Here is a 17,270-nt window from a genome sequence, read left to right as displayed (position 1 = left end):
ACAGCCAAGTAGGGTTCAAGGATGTTTTCTGTCAGAAACTGATTGTGGTTGCAAACAGCTGTGTCTACTACGGTAACGTGTTGCTGGCAATATCAAGGCAGCATCCATTGGTAGACCTAACGGGAATGCATGCCCATCTATATCTTTTAACTTTCTAGGGTGAACACTGAAATTTCATCAATGTGTAAATGCTAAGGGTTTGCTTTGATTGCTGTGCTAGTGCAAGTTGCAAAACCCAAACTATACACAATCTACTAGGTATTCACTATGACAGATATCTGGACTGGGGTTAAGGCTGATATATTCCCCTTTTTTCCTAAATGTCAGAACCAGATAAATAGTAACCATTTACGGAGGGCAGAACAAGAGATTGCAAGTCTGCAGGAGAAGGTCCAGTATCTATCTGCACAAAACAAAGGACTTCTGGCTCAACTTACTGAATCAAAGAGAAAGCAAGCCGAGATTGAATGCAAGGTACATACAATGGATAAAGGAAATGTAATGAATACAGGGTGTACATGCACTGTTAAATAAAGCAGCAGAATATCCAACTGAATGCAGAATTATCATGGCTATAAACTTTGGTAATGAAAAAGATGAACAAGGAACACATGTGTCAAGAAAATCACTATGGAGCCAATATACCAATCATCTAACTGAATTTATTTTGATCAAATCATATTTTGGTATCTGGCTTCAAACCAGTTGTCTTGAAATGAATATCAGCTAGCTATTTGCAACTGAGGGGGGAAAAGTAGCTTACAAACTTCTCCTAAAACTTTCCTTGTTTGCAGAATAAGGAAGAGGTGATGGCTGTAAGACTCCGAGAAGCAGACAGCATAGCAGCTGTGGCAGAACTCCAGCAGCATATTGCAGAACTAGAGATTCAGGTAGGAATGAAAAGAACTTCCTCTGTCTTCAGCGTCACAGACAGCTGGTAACTTTAAACATTGCCTTGCAGTACAAATGCAATGGGCCACGGGGTGATGTGTTTCTTTTCTGTGAATTCCATCCTTCCGTTCTTACCTGTGGTTTGATGTAATGCTCTCACTGGCATTCACTGTGGCTTAAGCTTATCATAGTTTGATCTGGACCTAGAACCTAAAACTAGAACTGCGCTTATTATTTGGAGTGCTGCTACAACTATACTTTTCAGCAGCAATAGTAAGATGTAAATCAGGCCATTTTTAACTGTTGGCTGCAGTTTGGTTGTAGACAGCATGTGCTGTACATCGCTAGGAACCCTGGGTTCCACACACCCTTATTTGCATGAGTAGGTCTATGGAGCTAGCATGAGTTTAGTTCTATGGTTGTGTATTTGCAGTTTTTTCTTGCTGACCAGGCTTACCTAGAATATTCATGAGACTGTATATAAACTACATGGAGAGAACTTATTTTGACTGTCTTGCTGCTCTGGCAATATGTTAGAAAACTATGTCCTTGCCACAGCACCATATAAGATTGTAGAGAATTTATTTTGTCCCAATTTTCTTCCAAGAAGAAGCTCAGGGTAGTGTCCTCCTCCATTGTAGACTCACAATTAGCCTGTAAGGTAGGATAGGCTGGGAGAGAGTAACTAGATCAAAGTAATCCAGAAAACTTTGTCGTTCAGTGGCAATTTGAACCTGAGTTTTCCAGATCCTAGTCCAGGGCTCTGTCCACTGCACCTTGTAGCAGTCACATAAATCATATAAATTGCTTTCCTCTGAGAGATGTAGAACTTTCTATTTAAGCCTCATCCTCAGTGAAAAGGGCAGACTAAATCGAAAATGCACGATGGCTGCTTTCTATTCTACAAAATGCTGAAGGATCCTTTGGTTACTTGGCAACAGTAACTGCTATTACAGTTGTGAAAGTCTTCCACTGTTTACTTGAATTCAGGCTGTTTCCTCTAAGCAAAGTAACTGTGTTTCAGTGGAGTACAGCTTATTTGCTATGTGTCTAGTGCTGGTAAAGATGCAGTGGAACAAAATTTTACCTGAAGCTTTTCCTCTTCAAGATTGCTGTTGTCTACTAAGAGAGCTAAGGTGTTACATTGTGTATTTAAAAGTTAAGCCACAGCAGTTACCCTAAATCATGCTGCTTTCTGTGAAATGTCTAGATGTAAGTTCAAGACACAGTGGTATTAAACATGTAAGGCATGCTTGGTATTGCTACACCCACATTACTACTGTAATGATTTTACTTGCATGCCTTTAGATTAAATCACAGTTTTGGAACACCTGCAGAAGGATCGACTATATACTTTTTTTGCAAACAAAATAAGTTTTCCGTTTTCTAATCCACCGTTCATCCAATGATCTGAATGCTTTCTTGTTCTAGCTAACTGTGCATTCTTCAAAATAGGCTTAGCTTTGTAGCTTTTAATCTATTTGACAGAATTTATACCAGATATTCTAGTCTAAATGCTGCTTTTTGCATCAGTGCAGTTAATTGCATAGCAAACTACTAAACAATTTTAAATCAAAATATTGTTGTATGTCTGTGTGACTACTTTCTGCTTTCTCCTTCCTTATCCTATTAGTATATATATACCTTTCAAGTGTGAACTGTTCATTCACATAATGAATCTATTTTGTGTCAGTATCGATATTCAGTGTGTGTTGTGGAATACACTATCAATGGTCTCTAGCATTCTCTGCATTAGTGAGACGATCTTTGACAGGGAAAAGAAAGTTACTGTCCCTAACATCACTCAGTGAAATCAAATATCTGCCATGGAAGTAAAATCTGTCTTTAAAAATCTAATCAAATGCCTGCCACAGAAATGAGCCTGTCTTAAATCTAATCTAACACCCTCCTTTTAAATATATTTATAGTATTCTCCTTAAACATTTTACGAGTTCTGATGTTTTAAAATATAATTTCCATCTTTGCAATTACAGGAAACATTTTTTTAAACTCTTCAGCAGTGTGATGTGTTCTCTGAAAGTCTAGAATGAATCATCAGAGTCACTCAAAGGCCACGAGTCCCCCACAACTGCCCTGATGAATAAACTGAGCTTAGGTTTCTAATGCAAAATGCCATTTCCATACAGAAAAAGTTTATGAAGCATTCCATATTGAGGTAGATAAATACAGCTAACTTCTAATTTGTCTAAAACATTTAAAAATGAAAAATATCATTTCTGTACTGTTGTTGAATCTGTTGTACAGTAATTTAAGGAGTTGTAATTGCTTTGCCCTCTTGAATTTAGTTATTCCAAAGCATCAGCCAAGGCATATCAGATTTCTAGATATGAATAGACATAACAAGAACTCAATTTTCTCAAAAGGCACTGTGCTATATTTTTCTGCTATATGCCACCAAACTTCTGGGAAATGCTAGGAACCTCCCACATGAAAACGGAAGAACCATGCTGGATCAGTTCAAGGATCTATCTAGCTTGGCATTCTGTTTCCTGAAGTGACCAACCAGAAGCCCTGGCAAGATTCCAAACACAGCATGAAGTACTCTCTTCTGATGTTGTCCCCTTCAACATTTGTTAAGTGCCTTTGAAGATCTATTTAAGCATCTTGGCTGACATCTGTTGATAGACCTGTTTATTTTTTTTAAAAAAAAAACATTTTCCCCTCCTCCTTTACAGGATTTCCAAGATGGCCTACAGTTGATAAATACCAAATAATGCAGATACATTATTAGCCACAAACAAACAAACAAAAAACAGAATTTCATCAGTTAGAGCAATAGAATTTACCAGCCATATCCCCTAGGTGTAAACCCAAAATCCACTCTTAAAAATTGATGTGTTGTGAATCCATCAAAACACCAGTAGACAGGGACTTAAGCAAGTGTCCCTTTGGAAGGGCATTCCAGTAATGCCATAGCCATTGAGAAAGCCACCCACTATATCTTGTGTAGCCACCCGCTATATCTCTGATGGTTAGGGCACACAGAAAGGACCTCCTAAAGATGACCTCAGCACCTGGGTGTGTCCATATGGAAGGAGATAGTCCTTAAAATTCACTGATCCCAGACAATTTGAGGCCAAAACCAATATTTTCAGTTGGGACCAGAAACTAACTGGCAACAAGTGTAGATGGAGTAAAATAAGAGAAATGCATTCCTGGTTATTTGGACCAGCTGTAGATGCCAAACACTCTCAAACTCAGCTCCATAGAGTTTGTATTACAGAAGTCTATTCCAGATGCAGGAGAAACATACATAACTGTGGCTGGATCATTCTTGTCAAAGCTGGGGTGCCCAGCTAAAGCTAGTGACAGACATTCCTTGCCTTGCTGTCAGTCATCCAAGAACAGTGACAGATACAGTGTTGTCCCCAAGCTTCAAGCATGGTTTTTCAAGGAGAGTGCATCCTCATCCAACAAAGCTGCCACTTCCACTCATGCTTCCAACTCATGGTTGCTCTGTCTTCTCGGGATTAAGTTTGTTTGTTCATCCCTATCCAGCCCATTGTAATCTTAGACACTATTCTCAGGCTATTTAAAACTTATCTTCTATGGATTTATTTAATCCCCTTTGTCATGATCTGTGCAGGACTGGGAGCAAGGCCTAGTGCGGCCTGGTCCCAGGAGAGACCTGCTTGGCAGTAGAAAGCAGACAGCCTACAATCCCCATAATGCTTAGAGAGGGTTATAGCCAATTAGTTTCCAGAGATTCTGTGAGGATATTCTGACATAAGCTGTTAACTGTGAAAAATTGTGTTCTTTCGTCTCTCATCTGTGGTCTGGTCTCACAGAGGGGACAGGCTGGTCTGGTGAGAGAAAGCGATCCCTCACTTGGCTGAGAGTACAGGTAGCGTAGCCTGGCAGGGTGTGGGCCTGGAAGTAGTAACCAGTTAAGCGAACTAGGTAGTCGCGTTAGATTTGTGTTTATTTTGCCTTTTAAACACTGTTATATCTTTTAAAGCACCTTGTCTTGTTTTCCTTGCCCCAGTACTGTGTTAATAAACCATTTTGTTTAATTGTTATCTGCCTGGTCATCATCATGCCTATGTTCTCGGTTTAAAAGGGGGCATTTTGGATGGGCTTGGGAGGCTACCCTGGGCCTTCTCAAGGGACCTTGGAGTCCAGGGTGGTGTCGGTGGAAGGTGGAGACCCCCTGGGGTCATGACACCCTTTTAGAGCCGTCTGAGCTAGGGGCCACCAGCACAGTTTCCAGCAGTAAGTGCCATAGATTAATTATACATTGTGTGAAATAGTTCTTCATTTCATTTGGCATGAATCCACTTGTAAGTAGGTTTACTGTGTAACCTACCCCTCATAGTCCCACACCTCTGACAAATTGTTTCCCAAGTCCTTTGCTTGTGTGTGCGTGCGTGTGTCCGTGCCTGGACGTCATGGCAACCTCTGGTGACTCCTACTGGGGCACAGAGGACGTTCAGAGAAGTGGCTCGATAGCCTCTTCTCCCATCCAAATACTTGCCAGGGTCTGCCCTATTTATCTTACAAGATCTGACAAGTCCTCTTGAATCTGACCTTTCCAGTGCTCATTGTGAGTCTAGAAGCAGTGTAGAGAAGTGAAATCCCAGGAGAAAAATGGGCACAATTTCTGAGATCCCCCCCCCCTTTTGCCAAAGGGGGAAGAATAAAAACTAACAGTGGGGGGAAATTTAGAATAATGAGTGAAATACTTTTTAAGAAATACATGTATAGGCAATTTTACTGCTAAAAGCCTCCTAGTTTCAATTAGTGATAACAGCATTTCTATTACATTTGCTTAGATTACTTAATAAGCAATGATTTTTAGGACGATGTTGGAAAAGTAGTTTCATAAATTGCAGAATTCAAACTAGGAGTTGTCACACATATTGCTCTTAAACATGGTGGTAATTATGTTACACAAATGGCCTCTCAGAGGAATTGGAGACAAGTGAGAACTGTCCATGGACTGAAATATACAGGAATGTTTGGTAATGCACAATCAAGAAACAAAGTTCATGTGAAATTATTTGGAATCTGTTTTCAATTCATACAGACCATCCATTTTTGAAAGCTCAAAGTGAAAGGTTAGAATCAGAAGCTCTGAATCTTTCATACACTGATTAGAGAAATAAACTTGAGTTCTGCGAGTATTTCCAAGAATTTATTTACTGAAATTGAGTGGGGTATAAATAAATAGAGCTTTAGGTTAGCTAACTTACTCTGTGAAGTTTTCAGCCTTGTTCTACTGCATGTTTATACAGAAGCAAATTCCATGAAGTTCAGTGTAGCTCTACTAATAAATAAATGTGTGCATAGAATGAAGCCTTATGATGTATAATAATATATTATTATACAATTTAAGCAGATACCCATTCAGTGATGCTTGAATGCTGCTTTTTTTAGCATCTTTAAATTTTGTGTGTATATCTCCATGATAGTGCTGAGGTCTACATAATGGCTTGGTTCTTTAATTTTGGTGGAAATGCAGAGATTTGGAAAACCCTTCCTAGGGAAATTTATCTTCAATTCAAGTACAGAACTACAGAACCACTTTACAGCCAGGGCGCAAGTACAGGACTGAAAATCAATAGGTCTTACCATACAGAATTGTCTTTGATTTTAGTACTTCAGCTAAATCGTCATTCAGGAGAAAACAACATTTGCATTCATTAGTCAGATTTCTTTTTCACTGTAATACATTGAAGAGTATTTTTCCCCGAATCGACTCGTAAAAGAGACAGTCCAAAATTATGTGGTTAATTGAGTCCAAGGAATTTAGACTGCAGGGACAAATTCGATCCTGAAGTGGAGAGTGTCGGTAATGACCAAGAAGCATCTCAGAAGGGAATGCATTCAATGTAGCCAGAGAGAAGGCTCTACATTGATGCAGATCTTCAAGGTTATAAAAATAGTGAGCCATCCTACCAGGCTCACTGTCAAGACCCAACATTGCGGGAGAGCAGACATAAGGTTGTGCGGGACAAAGTTTATGCTGTTCAGCATCAACAAGTATTTATCTGGTGATCCTAAGAATATTAAGCTCATCCGACAAAACAGTATCATTGAGGTTAATCCCTATATGTTTAAATTTGTTTAGAATTGTAGAGTTCCAGATTGCATTGTTCAGATCGCTTTTTAGATGGTTCAGTAAGGATCCTGAGTCGGCTCTAAAAAGAAGTTTGAGCCAGTAACAGATCACATGGATCCAAACCTTTGTTTCAATCAGATTTGGACCAGTTTCTAAACAGATGGTAAAATAGGGCATGCATTTAGGGATACCCATAATTTGTCTAAGAAACACTCCCTGTAAGTTCTCCACATCTTGATTAAAAGCATTAAACCAAATAGGGATGCCATATAAAACCTGAGTAAGCAATTTAGAATTAAGTATTCTAACAGCACCTGGAACATATTGGTTTCCCCTGGAAAAACAGAAGCGCTTAAGCTGAGCTATCGAAACTCTAGCCCGATTTATAACATTATTTCGGTGTGCAGCCCAATTAAGATTGTAATTATAAGTAAGGCCCAAATACTTAATAGATTTAACTTGTTTAGTTTCAGAATTCCCTATATGCCATTTGTAGCAATGCCATTTTTTGGAAAATACAGTCACCTTAGATTTGGTATAATTAATAGAGAGAGAATTTATTTGACAGTAGGTGTTAAAAGAGTCTAAATATTTTTGAAGACCAACTTTGGTTTGGGAAAGCAAGCATGTGTCATCTGTATAAAGGAGAAGAGGGGATAGGAAATCCCCTAATCTAGGCAGATGACCATTAACTGCCCTTAAATATCTTCATAAATCAGAAATGAAAAGATTAAAAAGGTGGGGGGCCAAAACACAACCTTGTTTGACACCTTTCCTAATTGGGATTTTCTTGGTTAATAGACTGCTTGTTGTGTATTTCACTTGGCACGTAGTAGCTGTATGAAGTTTTTTTAATAGGAATAATAAACGTGGATCAATTCCTAATTTTGACAATTTGATCCACAATCTTTCTCTAGAGATTGTATCAAAAGCGCTTTTAAGATCAATAAACGCCACAAAACGTTTCTTACTTCCTATGTTCATATATTTGTCTGCTAGAACGGCCAAGGTAAGACAGTGGTCTAAAGTTGATTTCTTTTTGGTAAATCCTATTTGTTCGGGTCCAGTTATCTTATTGAAAATGAATCCAAGAGTTTGTGTTCCAAAGGTTTGGTGTACAACTTGCCTATTGTAGATAAGAGACTAACTGGGTGAAAAATTTCTGGCTGGTCAAATCCTCCTTTTTTATAAATCGGAATTATTATTGAGTTAAGCCATGAGTTGGGAAATATTCCATAATGATTAATTAGTGTGAATAGAATGACCAAGGGTTGAGTCCACCAATCGGCAAATTTTTGAAGAAGTTCTACCGGGAGCCCATCCGGATTGGGAGCTCTTCCCAGTTTCAAATTGGAGATTAGTTCCCTAATTTCATCAACACTTACTGGAGGCCAGGAAGGAAAGTCTGATGGGACTGCATAATTTATATCAAGAGAAGAGGTGTTATTAGAACTGAAAATTACAAAAAAAATGGTCCATCCATATTTGAGGCGGGATACGAGGATTGGGTGTGGATTTATTATTTATTGACTGCCAAAAGGTCTTGCTATCTTGAGACTTAGGGAAATTTATCTTGCTTCCTTAATGTTGGCATGTAGGATGCGAGTGAAAATAGGATGCAAATGAAACTTAATCCTGACAAGAGATTCTCTAGGTTGTTAGAAAGGCAGACTGGGGACTGCAAATTTTGCCTGTCTTGGATGGGGTTACAGTCCCCTTGAAAAGCCAAGTTCGAAGCTTAGGAGTGCTACTCAAAAAGTGGTCATTTTGGAAAATCAGGTGACTGCACTGGTCCAGAGTGCTTTTGCCCACGTTTAGCTGGTGCGTCAGCTGCATCGGTTTCTGAGTCACAGTGATCCCTGTTTTAGTTATATCTAGACTAGACTTCTGCAATTCAAGGGGTTAATTTGACCTTTAAAGCCCTACATGGCTTGGGACCAGGGTATCTGAAGGACTGTCTTCTCCCATATGTTCCTGCCCAGGAATTAAGATGGCAGGGAGAGGCCCTCCCGACTGTCCCATCAATCAAAGAAGTTCATTTGGTGGGTACATGAAAGAGGGCCTTTTCAGTGGCAGCCCCATAGTTATGGAGCAACCTCCAAAGGGAGGTACACCTGCCCCCCCCTCACTTTTGATCTTTAGGAGCCAGCTGAAGAGTTTAATTTAGGACCACATTTGATTGAAGCAGTCTAAAATTGTGATTTTAAAGTTTGATTTTATGTCTTTTATGTAATCATTTATGTATTTTATTCATATTATAAGCCACCTTGAGCTCCATATGGAATAACAGTGGCTAATAGTTTAAATAAATAATAAATAATGCTGCAGATAGCCCTGAGTAATGCTTAATATCAAACTTCACTGGTTTTTTTCTTTTTCTTTTGTTGCTGTTTAATTGACTGTGGTGCTGTTTTTGTTTTTTATTGGATTGTGATTTTAAAATTGTGTGAGCTGCTTTGTGGACTTGTCGGTTCTTGTGTCAGAAAGCCATCTCCATCTTTCAAGCCAATCCAAAGGAGGTGTATGTGGTAATGCTTGGCATTCAAACTGCATGCCACTACCTTCCTTTCATCCCCACCTCACTCAGTCAGACGAACAGTGTTGCTGGTACAGCAGAGGAAGGGACAGAACTTGCTCTGCGGCGCCCTCTTCATTTTGCCACGCCCATCCCTCTTCTGTTTCTATGTATGTCTGTTTCCAGCCATAAAGTCTCTGATTTTCTCCCCCTCTTTTGGAACAGAAAGAAGAAGGGAAAATTCAAGGGCAGCTAAATAATTCTGATTCTAGTCAGTATATAAGAGAACTGAAAGATCAGATAGCAGAGCTGAATCATGAGGTAAGTAAAAAAAGTAAGCGCTTTGCTTCATTTTAAAGTTGCCTTGTTGCATCTTGGAAAAAAATCCGTATGTGTTGATTCTGGTAACTACTGTAACAGTTTTTATCTGCCTCTATCAGTGATTCCTTTCCACTACAAACATTTGTAAACTTGGCAATGTGATATGCGAATGATGGGGGGAGAACTCATAATTGGGAAGCCAGCGATCAGACCCTGAATTGAACTTACGTGTACTTCCACCTTATATGTGAGAATACTGTACAGACCGCCTTGATTTGTAACCATATCAACATCACCAGTAATTGGTGTGTATGATTAGATTTTTATACAATTATGCTATTCAAAGGAATTTTGTAGTTACATTATTTAGCTATTTATGTTCATACCAAAAATATTCTTACATTAAGAATAACAAATGTATCAAATGTACAGGGAAACAATGCATGTAACTGGAGAATTATCAGAGCAGAATTTACTAATCTTGGCCATTTTTCCTTATAATTTGCAATTATGGTCTTAAATTTTGATCTTGACCAGGTTATAATTGAGGTTCATTCCGTATCTCTCCACATTCTGTTCTGTCACCAATAAGTAAGAAATGCCTGTATCAGTAGTTACTCCTGCACAGACATTATGATGTTAAAATACAGCCATACACATAACAAATTTGTTCTTGTCAAAACTGAACCTACGAGAATACATTTTTGACCCTACTGTTTCTTCTGAAGTTGTATCACTAAATAGACAGTAAACAATTGGAGATTCTTGGAAATTCTGTTGGGCCCACTTGAGGTTATGAGGAATCTCTGCCTTAATCAACAGCACAGGTCATAATCATTCCAGTACCTTTAGCAACCACTAAACTTGCTTGAAAGAAATCAGTATCCAGCCATCTTGCATTAAACATTTATGTCCCGATCCAGCTAAGGATATCTGCACACATAATTGGTTTATGTGTATGTGTCACTTGCTGGATTGTGAACCACTAGCCTAAATTGGGTTTAATTCAGAAATTCCTCTGGAGTCTGCATCTGTGTAAGGAAGTCGTATCCACATAGCATTGGGTCAGATGTTCACTAAGTGACAACTTCCACACACTCCCATTTCCTATTGCAGACCCTCTCCACCATGTTCTTCTTTGGCATCCCTTATTCTCCCCCCCCCCCATGAACAGCATTTTGTGGACATCAGTGGACTGCCATAGGAGATGAGAGACAGGAAAATGCCATTCCACTAATGGAAAATGTAGTCTGGATTCAACCCATTGTTTTGAATGGGATATGCATCCCCTTCCATATTCTAATGCATCTAATTGCATATTAACAGCTTGTTTACATGGTACTTAGGCTCTTACCAGCCTACTCAATAGCAAGACAAAAAGAAACAAAGCAGATGTAATGCAGTAGAAAAGTTCTGGATATATGCAAGTTAGACTGAAAAGTAAAATTCTATTACACTTTAGTTGTTTGGAGGATGACTACAAGTTACTAATAGGCTCCTGAAACTGCTGAATACACGGCAGATTGCTGTCAGTACTTCAGTCATGATAGATACACAGTATATTTTCATTCATACTGTGGATGTAGCCAAGTGTGAGAGAAGCTTAATAATAACTAGACTTAAAGAGAATTTCTGACCATCTGGATATAGATTTAAATTATGGAAGGGAAAATTCAATATAATCTTCTGTTGAGACTGTCAAGCAAATACTTGCTAATTGGGACTTTGTCAGTCATGGTGTTAAGTGACAGTGTACCATAATTATAATAGTAATATACAATCCCTATATAGGAATTATAGTGTTAGTAAAAGTTACACATCGTTATATAGATTCTGCAAGCAAATAAACACTATCTTGTAAAACTAGCATTCATCAAAGGAGTACCAAAAAACCTGTATGTATCTAAGAAGCTGGAATGTGAAATGTTTCAAACTGGTACAAAGAACCTTGAATTCAGTACTGTAGGATGGCACATTTTTAGGAAGAAAACAACATTAATGTATGTCATACAGATACGGATTATGGACTCCAGCACATTATTTGGGATCATGAGAATTTCAGCTAAACACATTTGTCAAATAGTATGAACATATGGATTTGCCTTCCAAAATCTCAGCACATTGAGAGGGTCTGAGAAATATATATAAGGTGGTTGGGGAAAAGGGTTTTTCAGCTTAGCGCAGCAGCTTGTTTCTTGTATGGCTTTGGCTGTCACACTGCCTTTTGCCTGGTCTTAACTCACCTAAACTTTTCCAAAAAAGATTCCATGAAACGAGATGTTACAACTTCAAAGGGCATGCATTAAGTAAAGTTTTAGACTGTTCTTAGTTTTGCTTAACTGGATATGGAAATGGGTGTCTCTTCAGTATTGACCTGTGACTGTCATGCACAGTTCTGCTTAATAAACATGTACTGCACAGTGGGATTCCCCCCGACCTACTGAAAGCTCCTTTCTGGCTGCCTGTGCTTCTCCAAACATTTTTAGACATACTACAATTAAACTTTTAAGTTCATCCTGTTTAAAGATGTGGTATGTGCAACGTACATTTTTGGCCAGCTAGATATGGGACAGATTAATAGATGGCTAAGTGAAAACATTGGTAGTTAAATGGAAGCTTCTTCACTGTGCATGCCTGCAGTCTTCAAACTGAAAAACGCTGTGTGGTAGTCCTTCTCTTTCATACGGAAAGCTTAAGTATGTTTGTGTAGGTTTTAGGCTTGTATAAATAAATTTTCACAGTGTTATAGTAGTTCCTTTATTCTTCCAAGATCTGAGACAGTATGTTTGTGCATATTAAAAGTTTAAGAACCACATATAGCCATTTTAGAAAATATGCAAGCTAAGGCTGCCTGTAACACTACATTGTCTACCTGCGGCATCCTTTACTTTTGCCAACCTTTGGTTACTAAAGTGATTTCTTGCAGAAAGGTAGTCACTTTTTTATTATTAAAAAGGACCTTTTTAAAATAATAATAATAATGTGTAAATTTTGAAAATAATTTAAAACTTTATTCACTTTTTTATAGATTAAGTTACAAAGAGATCAAAAAGAAAGTGAAATAGAATTAAACAGCATAAAATAACCGGCAGGGCCCCCAAAATCCCTAGCATCATCCTAATAACTATTTAAAAAAACACAACATCCATAATTCCACCCAGTTCTGCATCCATTAAATTAAGACAGAAACCTAAATAAAATAGTTTTCACCATCCTCCTAAAGGTGGGAAGGGATAGGATCAGATGGCCTTCATGGAACAGGTAGTTCCATAAGCTAGACATTCCAGTGCATCAAACCTCTGGTGGTGTGTATGGGTCGAGCCAGTATGGTGTAGTGATTAAGTGCGCGGACTCTAATCTGGGAGAAACAGGTTTGATTCCCCCACTCCTCCACTTGCACCTGCTGATGTGACCTTGGGTCAGTCACAAGCTCTGGCACCGCTGTCCTTGAAAAAGAGCAGTTTGTGTCAGAGCTCTCTCAGCCCCACCCACCTCACAGGCAGTGTTCCCTCTAAGCTGAGTTAGTGTGAGCTAGCTCACAGTTTTTTAGCCTCCAGCTCACACATTTTTGTCTTAGCTCGGGAAAGATAGCTCCAGAGCAAACTAATTTTATGCAGCAGCCAAACTACCTGCTCGCAACTTTAATGCCAGTAGCTCACAAAGTAGAATTTCTGCTCACAGGACTCCACAGCTTAGAGGGAACATTGCTCACAGGGTGTCTGTTGTGGGGAGGGGAAGGGAAAGGAGTTTGTAAGCCGCTCTGAGACTCCTTTGGGTAGTGAAGGGTGGGGTATAAATCCAATCTCTTCTTCTTCTTCATGTTGGACAATGTGTTTATTCGGGTATCCTGATCCCAAGCCACTTAGGGCATTAAAGGTCAAAATCCAGTATTTTGAACTGGACCTGGAAATTAATTGGGAGTCAGTGAAGCTGAGCTGAGACTGGTATAATGTGATGAGGGGACTGAATCCAGCAATCCATTAATGCAAAGACTACAGATCTTTCCCTTGTTTCCTTTCTGATCCTGGAAAAGTTCTGCTGCCAGAAGCAATAGGGCAACTTCTCCCCCTTTCCCCTCCCTCCTTGGTCCCTTGGCTGTGAGTCCCTCTGGTGCCTCCACCTGCCAGTGTCTTCAGGTGATGAATCGTTGAATCCATCCCAAAGTGACTTGCCCAGGGAACAACCAAGCAGACACATTTTGAACCCGCTGAAGTTTTTGAGACCATGGTGTATTACAGTAGTCCAGTCTGGAGGTCACCAGAGCATGCATGATTGTGACTGAACCAAAATCTCTGTATTTCTCTGGTCTGGGGACAGGGGAGATAACTCTACACAGACAATACCCCACTTCAAAGAAGAAGATGCTGTAAGGTTGCCTCCATGCTTGAGAGGAGATGGACAGGGTCTCCATCAGGGGCCTTTCTGGGCTGGAGCACGCCGGAGCGTCGCTCCAGTAGCCCAGGAGCTGGCAAAATGGCGGTGGCAGCAAGCCCCACCCCCAGCTCCCCATGCTATGGCCTGTCGCTGGACTCCCGGGGCCTGTGCTGGAGCGCTGCGGCCCCAAGGAGGGCCGAGGAGGCCTGTTGCCGCCTTCCCAGGGCCCACGCCGTAGTGCTGCGGCCCCGGGGAGGCCCGAGGAGGCCCATTGCCACCTTTCTGGGGCCCACACCGGAGCGCTGTGGCCTGGGGGAGGCTGGAAGATGCTCCCTGTTGCCTTGCCGAGTCAGCGCCGTAGCGCTGCAGCCCCGGAGAGGCCGGAGGAGACCCGTCGCCGCCTCCCTGGGCCAGCGCCGGAGCGCTGCAGCTCGGGGGAGGCCAGAGGAGAGGTAAAGGAGGGATCTGTGGGGGGGGGGTGGCAGAGGCTTGAGTGAGGAGGTGGGAGAGCCTCCCCCTCCCCCATATCTTTGCCCTCTTTCTTTCCCTCCTTTCCTTCCCCTTCGTTTTCTTTCCCTCCTTTTCTTTCCCTCTTTCCCGCCTTTTTCCCTTCTCGCTCTTTCTTTCTTTCCCTCCTTTCTTTCCCTCCTTTCATTCTCTCCTTTTCCCCTTTCTCTCCTTCTTCCCTTGTCTCTCTTTCTTTCCCTCCTTTCCTTCTCTTTCTTTTCCTCTTTCCTTCCTTCTTTCCTTCTCTTTCATTCTTTCCTTCCTTCATTCCTTCTCTCTACTCTCTCTCTTACTTTCCTTCCCTCTTTCCTCCTTCTGCGGCCCAACTCTAGTGAGAAGGGGTTTAAAGTTTAAACCCCTTCTCTCTTTGCTTCCCCTCCCCATGGCTGGGGAAGGGAAGGGGAGGCTTTTTAAGATGCCTCCTCCCCCTTTGCTTCCCCTTCTGACATCACGTCCAGGGATGTCAGGGGTGTTGCATATGCTAATGAGTGATTATGCTAATAGCCTAGTAGCTCATTAGCATACCATATGCTAATGAGCTCCTGCAGCTCTTTTTCTACAAAATGACCCTTGGTCTTTATTAATTACTCTCAGCATTCCACAGTTAAAGATACATCTGCTCATCACTATTTATTTCCTTCACTATGTTTTCTTTAAGAATTAAACCCAAACAAATGGTAACCTGAGCTTGTTGTTCCTGTTTGGTCCTTGCATCTGTTAAACATCTTCATTATGCTGTATGCTGATTTGTTGCCCTTCCTTCTTTACAAACCTGTATGTATGGATTGGTAACTTCCGTTTCACTGTATCTGAAGAAGCGTGCATGCACACAAAACTTTACACCTTGAATAAAACCTTGTTGGTCTTAAAGGTGCCACTGGAGTCAAACTTTGTTATAGTATACTAAGGCTGCGTTCGCACGGAACATTAGCCACGCTAGAGAGACAGAAGATAGGCGGATTTTCCGGGCGCGATCTCACCGCCACATCTGGGAAGCGTAGCGCTCCCGTGGTTCACCCGAGGCTTCCCTCTGAAGATGCGGTTTAAAAAACTAGTGCCTCCGAGGTACTAGTTTCCGGAAACCCCGGGGCAAGGGCGAGCGTCTGATCGCGTTTCCGGAGGTAGTTCCGGCGCCCGCCCATGTCCCCTAGCTAAAAAGTGTTTTTTCCCCAAGTCTTGAAGGATGCGCACAAGCACCCAACGGAGCATGCGCAAACTTTAGTTTAATTTAAAAAACACACAACTTAGCAGCTCGCTAAGACTTGAGTCATGCAGAGAATAGGAGAGCAGCCAGAAGAAAGCAACAAAGAGCACACGGCTTGAGGTGAGAGACAAATAGATAGGGGGGAAAGGGGGAAAGGCAGAAGATAAAGCGACTGAGGCGAAGCCCAGAAGAGGGGGGAGCGGCGGCAGAGTAGGAAGTCTGCTTGGGGAAGGGGGGGCACAGCCCAAGAGGGCGGCACTCACTGTGGCCTCGAAGACAGGTGCTGGAGGAGCCAGCGGAGAAGGAGGCATGTTCAGGGCGGAGGGGACTGAGCCATGCTGCTTTGCCCTCTTCGCGCACCCCACCAGCCGGCTCCCCGGACTGTTGCCCTTACAGAACTATTGCCCAACCCCTGCCTGCCTCACTGGTGGGGAAAAAGCCGTGCCCGACGCGACGCGGCACTGCCCAGTCGGCCGCTGGCCCCTCCTCTCCCCAGGGCCACTTGGCCGGCTGTCTCTGGCAGCCCCCTCCTCGCCTTCCCTCGGCACGCGGCCCCCGCTTCTTTGCCCCGTGGCCCCACTTCTTTGCCGTGTGATCCGCACATCCCCCTAACCACGGGACCTCCACGGGAGGTCTGATCGCGCAACCGCGTGTTATTTTGCCCTGGGGCAAACAGCCACACTCCCCCCCCGCATTTTCCTGGCCGTGTGACTGGAGCCTGAGTTGATCAAATGGCAGCTGTGGTTGTCAGTGTCTTTTATCATTCAAGAAGAACACGCAACAGCAGAGTGCCACCTCAGACTAGCTTCGTGGCACACATGCCAAGAAGATGGCCTATCCTTAAGCTAAATAACACTTAACGCAGAGCACTTCTTCACCAGTTTGTTCCAGGGGTCATTTCCTGCAGGAGCGCACAGGAGCAGAGCTCCAGCAGTAAAGAGTCCAGGGGGTGGGCACATGCAACAAGCCCCACCCCCTGTTCCCAGCAGCCCTCAGTCAGAGCAAGAAGCAGCCAGGTAAGTTGCAGAGCCTCTCCCGGTCCAAACAGTCCAGTGGCACCTTTAAGACCAAGTTTTATTCAGGTACAAGCTCTCCCTCCTCTGCAAGGACAGATCTGCACGTTCCTCCCGCCCCCCAATAGCTAGCAATCCAAAACAGTCCAGTGGAGCCTGAGCGGTGGGTGTTGCCTTCTGCCACACTTCCGGTGATGTCAGGGTGTGTGGCATATGCAAATAAGTTATGCTATTGAGCTCCTGCACCTCTTCTTCTACTAAATGACCCACGGTTTGTTCCAACAAAGTCATCATTGCTTTGAAATACTTTGTCTGCTCATTTGGCTGCATGTCTAGACCAGGCTGAGTACCCACACATTGGTG

The 17,270-nt window shown here is 42.0% G+C and overlaps 1 protein-coding gene across 1 annotated transcript in view; it reads left to right on the top strand.

Annotated features, from left to right (window-relative positions):
* The window catches only part of EVI5 (ecotropic viral integration site 5), a 112,689-nt gene that overhangs the window by 76,825 nt on the left and 18,594 nt on the right, over nt 1–17,270 (top strand). Inside the window, exons 18-20 of the mRNA XM_015421459.1 lie at nt 328–474; nt 795–890; nt 9,714–9,809. Of these exons, the coding sequence (XP_015276945.1) occupies nt 328–474; nt 795–890; nt 9,714–9,809 (339 nt within the window). The remainder of the gene's footprint in view (nt 1–327; nt 475–794; nt 891–9,713; nt 9,810–17,270) is intronic.

Source organism: Gekko japonicus, unplaced genomic scaffold, assembly GCF_001447785.1.
Source record: "Gekko japonicus isolate JY-2015 unplaced genomic scaffold, Gekko_japonicus_V1.1 scaffold911, whole genome shotgun sequence".
Classification (NCBI taxonomy): Eukaryota; Metazoa; Chordata; class Lepidosauria; order Squamata; family Gekkonidae; genus Gekko; species Gekko japonicus.
This window is presented reverse-complemented; position numbering and strand designations above follow the sequence as displayed.